The sequence below is a fragment of the Phaethon lepturus genome, unplaced genomic scaffold (genome assembly GCF_000687285.1).
Source record: "Phaethon lepturus isolate BGI_N335 unplaced genomic scaffold, ASM68728v1 scaffold5530, whole genome shotgun sequence".
NCBI classification, from domain to species: domain Eukaryota; kingdom Metazoa; phylum Chordata; class Aves; order Phaethontiformes; family Phaethontidae; genus Phaethon; species Phaethon lepturus.
Window position 1 is genome coordinate 36,520 of NW_010511034.1, and position 16,114 is coordinate 52,633.

Sequence of the window (16,114 nt, forward strand, 5' to 3'; positions counted from 1 at the left end):
CCGCTCTTAAAATCGTCTCCCACCTCTCATCCCATGTCAAAGCCCTCGCCATTTTCAGCCCTCCAGGGACAGCCTGGCCTGTCCCCTGATGGCACACAGAAATCCATGCCCATCAAGACAACGAATGCCCTTAACCTCCCACTTCTGAAACTCCTCCGTAGGAGAAGCAGAAGTGGCAGGCACCGTGGTGCCCCCCCCCTGCCCCCATCCGGCAGCCAAAGCCAGGGTCTTTCCGAGGACCACACTGACTTGGAGACGCGGTCTCCTCCGCTCACTTCAGCAGCGGGAGCGGAAAGCTCCGGGGCTCGGCGCTTTTCCTGCTTCCCTTTTCCCGTTCCCTTTAGGCCCCCGGGTGCCTTGCACATGGGCCTGCCGCTTGTCAGCGCTAGCGGAGCTCTGCCCTTGTGGAACCTTGGCTCCACCGGGCCTCGGCTGCAGGCTGCGAAGCTCCTGCCTACGTGCTGGCGGAGTACCGGCCCTACCGCCGTCGAGGGAGAAGGGCGAGGAGAACACCTGCCACTGACAGCCACCAACCTCCAAAGGGGAGCGGCCGAAGTAACCGGTCTGCGTTACACGCCCTGTTCCTAGATGCGGTTTGCGACTGACTCCCTTTCGCCTCACACGTCCGCGCAGAAGAGCGGAGTCTCTGAAGTGGCGGGGGGGGGGGGCCGCCGCACCCCGCCCTCCCGGTGGCGGAAGGCCGCCTCGCCGGCACCAGTCCTTCCTTCACCAGCCCCGGCTGGAGCTGGTGGAGGAAGCCACGCTGCGCTCACCTGTGTCTGTGACCAGCTTCCCCAGAGCCACCCGCTTTACACGTGCAGTCGGCTCACATGCAGCCTGCGGATAACAGCATGAAGCGGGCGCCGCGATACAGTAAGACGATACTTCGCCAACTGCTTGTAGAAAGCACAAAGATCGATGGGGAGAACGTGGTATGAAGAGAGACTAAAAATAGAGAAGCACATTTCAGTTTTCTTTCCACTGCTTAACATTGCAGGGTAAGGTGATCGTGACAGACGACTCCCTATGCTTTCCACAATCAGGGGCCCGCAAACAAGTTAAGTTAAAGTTAAGTTAAAATTAACAGTATCAAGTTAAATTTTACCTACACAAGAGGAGGGGAAGAAAAATATTTTTTTTTTCATGTAGCTATTCCTGAGTGACAGACCTTCTACAATCAACATGACTTCCTCACCTACATTATAGGTGTTAAAAGACTGCCCCATTTACAGATACTAAGGACTGAAGCAGTGACCCCAGTAGGTCCCCTTGGCTTCATCCACATGCATGGAAAGCCACAAGGGGAGTACGTGTCAGCCAAAGTTAGCACTGAGGAATTCCTGAGTCCTAACACTATGCCTTGCACCTCTAAAACACGTTTTCTTTGGTTTAGGCTGCCTTTGAACAGTCGTGCCCGTGTAGAACGTGAGCACAGGTGGGGCTGTATACAAAGTCAGAAATTTCTAGGGCACATCAGCTTCAACAACGTAACAATCACCAGGACTTCCAGTTGTCAGACCGCAGCTAGTCCCACGAACCAAACTGAGGCATTTGACCTGGAAAACTTCACCAGTGACAGGTCCCTCAGCACTCCCGAGGCTGTTGCACTGAGTTCATCCATAGGGTCCCTGGGCTAGGACAACAGCCTCGCCACTGTGCGTGGCTGCGAGGTAGCAGCATTCCTTTCTGCAGCTGTGGGTTCCCCCTCACCACTTTAGAGCCTGAGCCCCTAAAGCAAGCTCTGCACGCCCTCTCCCCCCTGCCCCAGTGTCAGAGGATGCCCATGTCAGCTGCCAGCACTGCCACACAGCTCCCTCCTAGGACCAGGGTGGAAGGCGGCACAGGTCCCACAGTGCCTACTCCACCAGTGTAGGGTTTTATGTCTTTTCTTTTTGCCCAATGCCTTTCTTCTTGTGTTGTCTTTGTCCCATGAGCCATTTTAGAAGGAACACTGCATCTACGAAGCTCTCTGGAGGGTCAAAGCCTGCCACCAGTTGATCCAGCATTCAACTGCCAGCCTGCTGGGACGGACCGCTTTCATGGATTTTGCCTTCTTTGATGAAGTGAACTTTTGCTTTAATGAAATGCGGTCAAAGTTCAATAATATTCCCCTGTTCAACTGCAGGAATTTCATGCTAAAATCTCCCATCTTAAAAAGACACCTTGGAATGCAGGCTGTCAATTAAATCAAACTGTAATTTGATACAGGTGCACTAAAAGCACTCATCCACTTGTACAGAGACAAGTTCCCTAAATTGTTCATCTGTAAAGACGATATAGGTAAACCACTGGGAATAGCAACTCACATATAACCCCAGTTAGACACTAAATCATTGACATTGTAACCCACTGGTTTAAAACCATGTCCCACGTTTATCTTCAGATATCAGCCAGCACCCACTGCTAAATCACAGCTACAGGAATTTTTCCCAGAAGCTGGCACTCAGAATCTCTGCTCAGAGGTGCAGAAAGAGGCAAGTTCAGAGAGCGGGTGGAGATCATGGGATGATAACAAATGCTGTCAGTAGTTTACTGATATTTCATTAAAGAGCTGTGTGAGGCCCCGATCTAACCAACTTCCTAAAGTTAAGGGGAAACACAGAAGAAATAAACTACAGTAATGAGGACAGCCAAATGAAAACATTAAACAGTAATCAGAATGTCAAATAGTTTGAGGCTGCTAGGCAGAAAAAATGCATGCTCTAAAAGATTTCAAAATCTAAGGCTGCAACTGGGGCTTGACATGATCATTGTCAATCGTGTTCATCATTTAATAACCTAGAGCTTTTTCTAAATGTACAAGCTGAAAATGTTTAATAATCACAAATTTTTAAAAAAACTAATCTCAAAGTTCATCAGGGCATGTATAAATTAATTCTCACAACACAACTTAGTTGGTCTGATGATAACCTTATTGAACCATAGTCAAGCAAAGCACAGAGAATTATTAAGGCATATTTAGCCTTTGAATGTGTGAATCACCCAGGAAAGGAGCCCGAGTCTTGTGCTGTAGACCCTTGCCCTATTAAATAAAAACTTTTTCCCAATTTGTAAGGAAAAATGAATGTTAACATTTTCTAAAGGAGATCTTGATATACTTACAAGTTAAAGGAGACATTCCAGAAGAGAAATGTTCATTTTAAAACACAAGAAAAGAAACTGAAAGAGTCTGTTTTCCAAAGAATGAAAATGCAAACCCAGCATAATGGAGAAAATCTGCACACAACCTAAACACACATTTATCTTAACTTTAGTAACCACATCATTCCCAGAAACTTATGGTTTTATTATTAATATATGAACTTAAGCCATATGAATAATGGCTTTTATTATTAATATATGAACAGCAATGAAATGGAAGTGTATCATAGTGGGTGGCTTGCAAGTGAAAACTTTTTAAAGTGTCTTATTTGCAAAATGAAACCATAAAAAATAGCAGCTACCTCCACACCTTAATCCGTGGGAGTGGTAAAGAGCGGGAGAGAGAGGCAGGCTGGTATGTGGTTTGTTAACCTTCAGGTTTAAAGATTATGGATTACTAGAAAAACACTGTTCACTAGCAAGTAATATTTAGTAACAATGATAAAACAAATTTCAAAGTAGTCAAATATTTCCACAGATGAAACTGGAAATGGCCATAATAAGCAAATAAAACTCCGGAAACTGCAGTCTGGCCGGAAATGCATGAATTTGTTTGGCTTTAAGATATCACTTCCAAATTCTAAAATTTCTTTACAGAGATCCCAATCATTCTGCAAAAAAAGGTATCATCTTTGTGAGACATTTACACATTTGCCAAAAATTTCGCAGCATAAGCTGCACTTCTTAGCTCTCAGACCTGTTCCTCCCAGTTTTGCTGTCCACCCTGTATAAACCTGCTTTCCCTGAGCTGCTCTGTAACATGCCTCATCCGCTGCTAGGGAGCAACAGCAAGCCGGAGGGCAGAGGTGAACAGATCTCTCTTTCCTTACTTCCCAAATTCCAGAAGGGCTCTATACATCTCGCGGACCAAGGGCACCGCCGCTGCCCAGTCACAGGAGCGAAGTTTCACTCCAGGAGCCCGCTGCCCACCACCAGCACCCTTAAGTCGCGCGCTCGGTATTGCACTGCGTCTTCCCCTTGCCTCCCTGCTCCCGAAAGAATAAAGCTTTCCGGAACAGAAGATTAACTTTTACCCTTTTATCTGTGCTCATTCGCGTTTAGAAAGCCGGTAGGAGGTTGCAAACAGCACGGCCTAGCCATCTGCGCCCTGCTGCAAGAAAAGGGGGGACAAGAGCAGTGGCAGACGGGCTCTTTGGCAATTCTGCAGTTCCCTGGGAGAGCAGCAGCCGTTCCCGCCGCTTCTCTCCCACCCAGAGCTCAAGAAAGGCTCACTGTACGCTTATAGACAGCTCATTTGTTACCGCAGTATAACTCACTATTTTGTGCTGTCCAAACACAGCTGACCTTGAAACAAACACGAAGTTATGGCTATGTATTTGTGCTGCCTCAATGTATGCGGTCCCAGCTGTGCGCTGAAGCTCAGCGATCACCTGGCAAAGGCGGTCCCTGTCCCAACAAGTTTCTACAATCTAGCTGTAAGATAAGAACTAGATGCAAAGTGGAGGTAGGGGAAACACAAGGCAGCGATGACATTTTATTCAGCGTCTTTCAAATACTCAGGAACGTGCTGAATGAAAGACATTTATGAATGTTACCAGCAGAAATAAGACCGAGTTGTGATGATGCAGATAAGGAAAAAACACGCATCAGTGTATTTAACCCTGGCTTTGTGTATTCCCTATGGGGTTAGTTTACAAGCAACTCCCTGTTTGTGCCTCAACATAAGCAGTTGCCTTTACCACATCAGTGGCTTGTTAGGTTACTTCTGGTTGTTCGCAGCACAACATATTCCTACTGTGCAGCTATAAAACATCTTTTTTCTAAAGCCCAGAATCCTTTTCATATGCCCAGAAAAACAAGGTTTGGGTTTTGGTTCTGCTTTTGTTTTGGTTTCATTTAAGGGTACAGATGATGAGAAGCTTAAAGCATACAAAGCTGGCAAAATACTTTTGTTCAAGATCTTGGAGTTTCAGAAATAACCTGGTCTAAAACTATTTAAGACACAAACACAAACAACAGTTTGTGTGTACTTCCATCACTTTACGTCGCTTTAGGATGTTTAATATGGCTCACATCCAGGAAGCAAGCAGTCTGCAGGGAAAACTGAATAGTCCTACTGCCTCGGAAGAAAGAAGTCTCATTTACTTCAGGTATTTCTTTAAGGGTAGCCAGACCAGCTGTTTATACCTGTTCAGTAACATACCTCCAGTAAGTGGTGTTGCTAGGTAGCTTACCTCTCAACAGCCTCCAGTGTGGATTATGGTTCTGATTTTTAAACAGCAACTTCAGAAACAAAACAAAACATTAACATTCTTCAATACAGCTGCTTCCAAATTTATTACAGATTTTTAAAGTGGAACATTTTTCTGCTCCAAATTATGCTGGCATAACTCTGTTTAAACTCCATGGACTTCAAGAAGGCCTCTTAGAGACGTACTGAGATCCTCAAGCACAATTTCATTTCAGCTATCATATCTCAATAGTACTGGAGAAAACTTTCCTTGCTTTTAACCCATACTTTCCCTGAGGAGGTCAAGCAGAATTTGACACAGCTCTTCATGGATGAAAAAAAAAACACAGTGAGAAAGTTCGTCAGCTCAAAAGTATAGTAAATATTAATCACAGTTAAACTTATCACTGTCATGAATATAATATTTGTTTTGCAGGTAATTTAAATTGTTCATGCAAATTTTCTAAAAGCATAAGGATCAATCCCTAGTCAGGTTAGCACACATGCTGTTCTTTCTGCTTTTAATTGCTTTTTAATGTCATAGCAAGACGAATTTCAAAGAAGGAAGAATCTCACTCTGAATATCACTGTTTTACTTTAAATCTAAACTAAATGTGTGTTCTCTCTGCATGGGGCAGTGTCTGCAGCTGGCCCCAGAGAGGAGAGCCTGTTTCTAAATCATCACTCTGTTCATAAGGAAATCAAAAGTACTGTCTAAAAATCACACACATCACCTGCATTCTCTCTTTTGTGCTGAAGATTTAAGACAAATAAATGAAGTATGTCAGTAATCTTTGTCAGACAGACTAGACTTGCAAACCTGCAGTGCCTATACATGAAGCTGAGGTATTGCTCCATAGCTTTACAGCCGCTGATATGGTATGCTAGCTTCTGGCCTTAATGCACTGAAAAAAACCACTAATTGTGAGACCACACATCACCGCTCCCTATACTGAGTGAAATAAAAGTGATGAAAAACCTCAGGAGAGTGCCTTCATTACAGTCTGATGATTACAGCAGTGCCATAAAATTCAGGATGCTTATACAGGAGGGAGTGGTACATCCTTTCACACCACAGTTACCTTCTCAATATCGTTCAACAAACTTTCCATTGAAGCACCCCATGGAATTTCTCATCTACAAAATGCTCACAAGGGGCCAGTCTGCTAATCAAATAATTTCTTTTGGCGGGTGCCAGAAGTCCGTACTGCGAAACAGAGGTACTCTTCCAGAGTAACATCTTCACAGGCAACTTACATCAGCAATCTAAAGGTACCTCCCTTGGGCATGTAGGTTAGCATCCATAGAAAAAGAGACTGCAAATAGAAGTACAATGTGGGAACAAACATTCTGGGATGCCTTGGCTATATTGGGATTCCCACCTTTTGAACCTAGGAGGAATTAACTTTCTCAGAGTTATGCTATCTGAAAAGCCAGTGCACAAGCAGCTATGCTTTTACTAACATGCCACAAGAAGTGACAATGTGCACTTGCAGTCTTCAGAGTTGTCTTTTTACCTCATTGTCTAAAACTTAGAAAGAGACATCCTCTAACCACAACACCAGGAGGCAGGAAACAGGGAACAATAAAACTCCGATAGTGCCTTCCTCTCAGAAGGGCTTCCCTTAATCACTGGTGCCACAACACCTATCTACTGCAAATGTCCAAGATTTCCCCTTACGAGGCTTCCCCGCACAACCCCCCAAGAGGTAAATAACTTTGACAGACTTGCTCACCTTGGATGAAGCTTTCCATGCCAGAAACCTGCCTCCTTGCTGAGTTGTTCTACAAGATATCAGCTAAAGCATTCCCCCAGGCCTTTTTGAGAAAGAACGCCCTTTTTTTCCTTCGCTCATGTTGAAAAATTTTGGTGATCTTTCCCCCTGAAAAGACAAGCACCCCCGGGCTGACTAGCAGGGACATGAACCACACCCTCACATCTCAAGGAGAGGCAGTAGCAGACTAGAGCATAATGGAGACTTTGTTTCCGGGAGCATGCCTTTTGCTGTCTTCATCCAAATCTCCACAGATTTGACCATTTGTGGGGGTGGAGGGGAGGGAAGGGGAAGAAACCCCTCCAATTCGCATATCCCCAACAGGAACTTTCAGCAATGGTCCTTGCATGTTTCAGGACCTTCATGCTCAGGCTTCACAAGGTCTTAACCTTGGCATTCTCAGATGCCGGCAGTCACATCTGGCTCAAATCTGCTCCTCTGAAGCAAGAGCAGGGAAAAGATTGTTCCTGTGTCTCAGTGACCCTCTGCAAACCTTATGCAATGTGGAGAAGCATGCTGTGCAGTTCCAGGGCAGAGGAGACACAAAGGAGTCCTACGGAAAGATGGGAAGGAGAAAACAGGCACAAAGCTTGATGGACACTAGAAGATGGAGACAATGTTAGCAGACCTTAAGAGGGCAGAAAAATTAGGAATGGGTGATGAAATGAATGTGTCAGAAGAAAAGAAAGCTGAGGTATAGAGGGAGAGCTAGAGCAGACCTGGCAAAAAGACTGTGACAAGTTATTTGAGAGAGTGTCTTCAGACCCGCCGAGAGAACTATGGAGAGAGCTCTGGAGTCAGCAAACGCTATGAACATGGGAAAGAGACAGACTAAAAAGTGATAAATCACACAAGAAAATGAGACAATATGGACTGGCAGTGGGTAAGGACAGGATTTACTGAGAGAAGACTTAGGATGGATGGGCAAGCAGACCATAGGCAGAAGACTGTGTAGAGGAGAATGGGACTTTCTCAGTAAAAAGACGGGGGGAGGGACAAAAGATCTGGAGAGGAGACAGGAGAGAGACTTCAACTAGCCCAGTAGGGATGGTTTAAAAAAATGTCACATTTGGAGTGAAAAGGTAGAGGAACCCATTCACACAAAAGAAGTCTCACAGATTTCAAATGGAGTTCAAGATTCCTGAAGCTCAGCTTCCGTTGGCATCAAACATTCATGAAATGCACCAACAACACATGTTTCATTCCCCTCTAGTTACTGTATACATGCCAATGACTTTTTACTGATATTATTTTACTGATAGGAGTTCTTAGATCAAATGGTTACGGTTCATGCACTGGATCTAGATGGTCTCAACAGGCCGATATCACTGTGAGAGTGTATTTAATGTAACTTGACAGAGGCATGTATTATAACAGTGTATTTGCATTATTCCTTCATTTTACAAAGGTAAAACACAGATGTGGATGTCTTGTTCTACAGTTACAAGGATTTGTACAAATTATGAGTATGGGCTTCGGACTCCTATGAACTGCAAGAGCAAAACACATTTTTAGTATAAACTGTGGGACAACACTGTACTCAGGAAAAAAAAAAGTTACTTCAGTAAGTGACTCTGATGTTTATGCCTGTTCTAACTAAATTACTACTTGAAAAAGTCAGGCTAGGTCCTGAAGGGGAGGTCTACAGGTTCTGCCCTGGCCAGTACACCTGTCAGCATGACACAAGCAGGAAGCAGAGGTATCCGATTTCTCATGACAAACTTGCCCAAAACATGCTTCAAGCTGTACTAATTCAAAATTTTAATTATACTTAACAGATCATCTGATAAAACATACCAAACAATGGACAAGTTTGCTCTATCTTTGTTGCTATGCTTGCCTGTGCAAGAATCACAGCAGCATGCCTCAAAACAATTATAATTCAACTGTTCTTCCAGGTCACAGAAAAATGGCTGTACTGGCTAGAAAAGCAGTTGTTTTGAAAGCATATCCTGGGGCAAAAGGAGCTAAAGAGTGCCTGTATACCCTCCTCTCACTCACCCTAAGCCCATGAAATACTTCGTATCAGCAATTTAAAAGAAAGCGGGATAACCTCAGCGCGTCTCCAGCATCAGTTAAAGATCACAGTAGCTATGTCGTATGAAGTCCATTTCCACATCTGTCTAGCATTTTGGTGCTATTAAGAGCAAAGACCATGAGATTCTCAAAAACCAATAGATGTTATGCCTTTTTTGTTTATTTTTATTTATTTACTTATTAATGAGCTGTTATTGTTGATAGTATTAAGTCAATAAAGGCATCAAAAAGGATGAAATTCTGTTTTCCCCCCATTCATTCCATAGTCTTTATGTCAAGCATGATAACTCTACATGTTCTAAGGATAACATAGGCTGAAAGGACACTGACCAAAATACTATGCCAGGCTAACTCTTAATGAGCTGACTTTGGATAAGATTAATAGTACCAGGATCCTACATACAATTTCACACCATCCCTGTTAATGAGTCATTTGTGTACAGCTGTGTATGTTCTTTACATCTGTGTACTGCTAATCCTGGAAACCACTTCCAGGCACATGAAGGACAGGAAGGTGATCAAGAATAGACAGCATGGATTCACCAAGGGGAAGTTGACCACCCTGATAAGCTTCTGTGTGATGAAATGACTGGCTTTGTAGATAAGTGGAGAGCAGTGGGTATTTTCTACCTTGACTTCAAAGAATCATGGAATCATTAAGGTTGGAAAAGACCTTTAAGATCATCAAGTCCAACCATCAACCCAACACCACCATGCCCACTAAACCATGTCCCAGAGTGCCATGTCTACACGTTTTTTGAACACTTCCAGTGGTGGTGACTCTACCACCTCCCTGGGCAGCCTGTTCCCAAGAAGGGAAAGCCTTCTGACACTGTCTCCCATAAGATCCTCACAGACAAGCTGATGAAGTATGAGTTGGATAAGTAGATAGTGAGGTTGACTGAAAATCAGCTGAATGGACAGGCCCTGATGGTGGTGATCAAAGGCACAAAAATCCAGCTGGAGGCCAGTAACTAGCTGCATACCCCAGGGGTTATTACTGGGTCCAGACCTGTTTAACATACTCATTAGTGATCTGGGTGACAGAAAGAGTGTAGATTTATTAAAAAATAAAACAAAACAAAAAACCCCAATACCTGCCCTTCCCCAAACATTAAAAAAACCCAGACAAACTCTGCCACCCCAAAAGCTTGACTGTGCATCACAGGCAAACATGGTTTGCTTTACACCAGAAACTTAGAGAGTGGATTCATGGACATGAGTTTTGACACCCTCCCAGTTCTAGCCTGGTTTCAAAGTGCTGGAAACAATGAGAACATGGTCTTTTTAAGTATGTTTCCAGTGTCTACAGAGAAGGTAGCATCAGCAAATCCCCACTACCAGGGGACAAAAAGCAATAGACTAGATCTGTGCCAATGGTTCTCAGCTGAGGTTAGCAGGCAATTAAAATAGTACCTATTCATTTCTCCCTTTTTGTTCTTATACCATCCTCAGTCTGACATCTCTTCAGCTTTTAGTTCTTTGTAGCTGGGTTGCCCTAATTCTCCTCCTCCCTCCCTCCCTCTGCAAAAAAAAAAAAAAACAAACACCCACCCCAAACAAAAAAAAAAACCTCCTTACTATTTTTAGTCTGTGTACATAAGCTGCTGTATTGCAGTCAGCTGCAGAATTCACTGGAGAGCTCCAGTTCCAACCAATTCATACTCCCTTCAACTTTCCGCTTCCTGGGTTTTCTCACATTTCCTCATATTGTTTTCCCTCCAGTGATTTTCTCTCTCCACTTAGCACTGGTTCATTTGCTTATGCTTTCTTCCACCAACTCCCACCTTCAGGTATCTCTTCAGTTCCCACACACTTCTTGGGCAGCAGTTGTCCTTTGACCTTTCCCCAGCTCCCCTTTTCCCATTCTCATCCCATTTCCTAACCATCTGCCAAAACCCAACCCAAGTTTATCTGGAAAATAAGATAGATCAAGCTGCTTCCCTTCATCTTAGTTTGGCTCAGCACCAGTCATCTGGCTGCCAAACTAAATGGCCTGAAGTCATAGAGGCCCAGATAATCAAATCCTATAAGGCTACAGCACTCCTACAGATAGATGTCTGTGGAGTCCTCCCATCCTTCTCACAACCCCCGCCCTTGGTTAGGTAAATCATTGCAGCATCGCTAAGGTAACTTGTGGAGAAAGGAATCCTGAGAAACACAGAAAACAGGCTCCTCTGTAACATCCCTCCAGTCCCACCTCCCTCCCCTGAAACCAAGCGAAGAACATGCTGCACAGGCTGAGGTAGATGGTTCCCCGCTGTCCTCACCATCTGGGAAGGAGCTCCTTTGAAGCCCTTTGATCCTCAACACCTACCTAAGAAAAGCCCCACTGCCAACCACTTCGTCTCTCAAATAGGCTGTCTACTGCCACACAAAGCTTTCAAGATTCATTGTTTATTAACTGCTACAGGAAATGCGCTTGGGCATTTCACAGGTAAGTTCCTCCAGTTCTTTCGTAATTTCAAGAGCATTTGCCCCATGTGATACGGTGACTACGCACAGAAGCTGGCAGATGACAACCTTAAACACACCAAAATGAAACTTAGGCAACACTTGAATGTAGTGAAACAGAACCAGCTACAGAAACCAATGAAGTCTTGCAGAAAAAGCCTTCTTTGTGAGAACTTTGAGGGGTGTGTGAGTGTGTGTATTCAATCATGACATGCATTTGTGTTATCAAAGCCTTAGAGTTTTTCCCTCCTCATTGCTTGGGGGACCAAGTGGGTTGGAACTGCAGGTGGGGAGAGTGTCTCCAGCTGACTTATTTCCTTTGCAGATGACCTCATACAGCTACCTAAAGCTATATATTCTATAAACAGCGCATTAAACACGTGCCTCACAAGAAATCCTTCTTTGTGGGTAGTCATATACACATAGGTTAAATACGTAGACTACAAACAATAACCAAGGGGCTTGTCATCTTCAAAAACACAAAAGAATATGACTGATGACACAGTTACAAGTACATGGAGTGAGCAGAACAATCCACAGACAGACTTATCCATATTTTCCCCTATACTAGAAAGGGGAAATGAAAGATACTGTTCACCTGGGGATTGGACAAAAACTTCACTGCTGCTAATAAATGCTACACCCATTTATTAGCACCACCCATTCAGAATTAGTATTAAAGAAAACGTAATCCCTTCATATAACAGCCAAACAATAGGGTTTTCCAGCAAACACACATGCCATATTCAATACTACAGGCCAAGGACATGGAATGAACAGACTGCAGCTGTGAGCTGCATGAAAGGGAGAGAGAAAAAGGCAGGAAAAGAACTTGCAGGACTAGGATTTGGGGGGGAACCAATAAGTGAGACCCTTCAGATAAAGCATTTAAGGGGGCAAACAAGCGGTCTGCTGTTTGCTTCTTGCTATACATTCTAGGAAACAGAGCACTGTACATTTTATCATAAATAAAATTTACTGCAAAGACTTTACCACTCTTTGTTCACTACTGCTGTAAACTGTAGAATGTTTTCTTCTGTTATTTCTTCATGAACATGTAGTAACAGCTTAGATTTATCAAATCAAATGAAAACTAGAAACACACAATAACAATGATATTACACTAATTTATGAAGACCAGCAAATGCCAGCTCCATTGTCAGGTCCATCTGTCCTGCTGTGAAATCAAACAATGTAAAAAATAGCATTATTGAACAGTTAACGCCATCCTAACCAAGACTCCTACCTTGACAATGCTTTTTAGATCCTGCACATACATCCTCTCGGTCTCCAGAATTTCTTGGACGACTCTGTCTACATAGAGGAGCTTGGGACTGGTGGGCTCTGTGACCAGGGACATTGCACAGTTTTTGATTGCTCCTTTTGGTTCTGCTTTCCGTGGCGTGCTTAGCCTTTTTTCAAGGCTTTCCTCAAGATCCTCTTGCTCTGCCGGGGAGCTTTTACGTGGCTTGTTGCTGGAAAATCGTCTGGCTGGGACCAGTTCTAACTTGATGGCACCCGATTCTTTATCCTGGTTGAACAAGCCCAAGTGGCTGTTTGAAACCAAGGTCATTCTGCTTCCAAAGGAGCAGTGGCTGTCTCTGGAGGAAGCAGAGGAGGAAGTGGAGCTGAAGCTGATGGGGCGATCACTGTCTGACAGGTCCATGGTTTTTTTTTCACAGTAGCGGAAAGGTCTGCTCTCCTTGTGCAAATCTTCCCCTTTTGTCTTGGAGTCAAGGGCCTCTGTCACAGCTGGTAAAACATCAAGAGGCAAGTGGAAGTCATCTAAAAAAATAAACAGAAGAAGTGGGTTTACTGTTGCTGCTCCACATAACGCAAAAGTTGACAAGAGATACTTTTAAAGCTTTTTGCATACAAAACTGCCACAACTCTATTTTAACTAAAAGACAACCAGAACAACGCAATTTGGGGGTCACTGTGGCTCCAATGCTTTTTAGGTGGTGGGGATCCTCCCACTGGGGCCTACTACAGAGGCACCGCATACCTCCTGCTCACATACATGCCTCTGGCATGTCCTTCTTGTGCCTGTGCGCTGGGCTTGCTGCTAGCACATGCTCTGCCTAGGCTCAGTGCAGGAGAGAAATAAGACCCAAAGATTTTCCCTAAGGTTAAAAAAACAAAACAAAAAACAAACCTCTGTCGGGAGCAGTCCCTGCTATCTCCAAGCTGAGCAGTGACCCTGGCTTGGAGGCTTTGGAAAACTCAAGAATCATGCAGCAACACCAGACAGTATCTTTCATGTCGAAAACTATAAGGCCAACGCAGTCAAACAAAAACTAAAAGCGGTTATCAACTACCAGCTCTGTGGCTAGTACAAAAACACTAAAACCAGAATGACTTCCCAATGAAAATAATGTAGCTTCTGAAAAAAAGAGTTCCCACAGGAAAGAGTACTGCCAAATAATTCAGTTTTCTACTGGGAAAATAAGTCATTCTAAAACTGTGCAGCTCAAGCCAGAATATTACCCCCTGTTGAACCGACCCAAAGCTGTTTTCCAAATCAATGCAACAACAAAATAAAATGGCTGTCTTCCTGTCGGCATATCAATTCTACTTTCTTTTATTGCCCAAATGCCCTGCAGGACTGTCCTCAATGCAATGCAGATTTCTCTCTGGCCGAGTTGTGTGTGATGCACCATCAGAATCTGCATAAGCAGCTGCAGGTAAATTCAATACTTCAAGGTATCAGTTCAGTGAGAAGTGTCCACCCAAAAAATCTTTGCTCAAACTCAGAGAAGTTCAGAATGTCTGTCTTGTGAAAAAGGGAAACTTATGACAATTTTGGAAGAAAAGCAATGCTGAAGTTACCCACACAGTGGTAGCTTAGTCCTTATTTTACTCCAGCGACAACCTCATTTTCCAAAAATCACACCGGCAATTACAGCTCTAGACAGCAATTTCAGTAAAAAAACCATAAAGGCAGTAAGCTGCAAATTCAACCCGCCCAGCCTTTAAAGGTGGCCCTTTTTAAACTGAGGCAGACTTGCCATGCAATGAGGAGCAGAAACTTCCCTGACACCGCTCCTGCTGCAATTGGTCTGGGGGGAGAGAGAATTTCATGCAAAGCAGAAAGCCGCACTCATTTTTCAAAAATCAAACACTACTATTTAAAAAATGAAAAAACCCACAAAACCCCAAACCAACCCCCCCCCCCCCAAAAAAAAACAAACTAAAGCAAGCAAAGAAACAAACAAAAAACCACCAAACCCAGAGAAGTATTTTATTTGGCCTATCTTGAATGCATAATATTTTATTTGTACATGGATACTTAATACTGCCATTTCAGTGATGATGGTATTAGCTTTCTGTTAAGAAAAAGTATTGCACTCAAGGTAACGCATGGAATTAACACTGAGAGTAATTTGCTCATTACATGGGTCAGAAATTGGCCATTAGATTAAAAACCTAATTTGGCATCTCTGTACTTCTGGTTTTACCTTGAAGTCTGAAAAATCTATTCCTTTGTGCCAGGTTCTCCTGGTTTTGAAGCATAGAAGCATATTTTGTTACCCTTCTTGAATAAACCACATCAAGTACAAACTCCAAAATAAAATATAAAGCAATAAACCAGGAAAATATTTAGAACTGAAGAATGCAGTGAAGTTCTCTTGTTTCAAAACAGGTATGGACAAAGATGTTTGCCTTCCTATTGCTTGTGATAAGAAAGTATGCATTTTTGATAAGGAAGAATGCATTTTGTTATCAGCTTTGGATCATTTTTCACATTCAGTTAGAAAGCACAATGTTGCTGCGCAGATGTAAACCCCCTTGAAAAACGCACAGGATAAACAAGATAACACGGATACCCTTCCGCTAACTTACTCCAAGACATTTTACTACAATTACATGACAAAGAAACACCTGATTAACCACATTTAGGGGGAAAATAAAGGGTTCCTGTGATATGCCATTACTCCATGCTCTTTTCTCCTTGTTTCGCTTGATACATGGTCTGCCTCTCAGATAACCTGAAGGCATTAGTATGTAATATTTGCTTCACAAACATTGTCAGGCTCATTAATATAAAAAACAACACAGTTCAGGTCAATGAAACTGAAGTCAGAATAAATGTTAAAAGTAGTTTTTCATAAGACATGCTTGTAGCCAGAAGCTTTGAGAGATCTTAACATGTCTTAGAAAAATAAAACAAATAAAACCACCTATTTCCTTGTTTAATGATAATGTCATTACTTATTAAAAATTTTTTTTTAAAAACCCAAAACAATAAGAAGTATTAGTTGTAGTAGTTAAAATGGACTTGCTCTTTCAGTATTCCCACTGACCTTGGCAAAGCCCAGGCACCTGCTATGCACGGCTAACTAATTGCACGCACCAGAGTTGACTCAAGTTCCTTCACTTTTAATACAAATCGCTATTCCTGTACGTGTAAATTACACCAAGCAAACGATTCGCTACTTGAAAAATCTTGGTCTGTTTTCTCCTCAGAGCTTCATTCTGACCACTAGCCTCCAAAGTTACATTTTACTTCATTCCT

At 43.2% G+C, this 16,114-nt stretch overlaps 1 protein-coding gene across 1 annotated transcript in view; it reads right to left on the minus strand.

Annotated features, from left to right (window-relative positions):
- Positions 1-13,375, minus strand: part of LOC104617212 (pleckstrin homology domain-containing family G member 1-like) — a 47,564-nt gene extending 34,189 nt beyond the window's left edge. Inside the window, 1 exon segment of the mRNA XM_010282468.1 lies at positions 12,845-13,375. Within this exon segment, the coding sequence (XP_010280770.1) occupies positions 12,845-13,264 (420 nt within the window). The 5' untranslated portion in view covers positions 13,265-13,375.
- Positions 13,376-16,114: the final 2,739 nt, after the last annotated feature.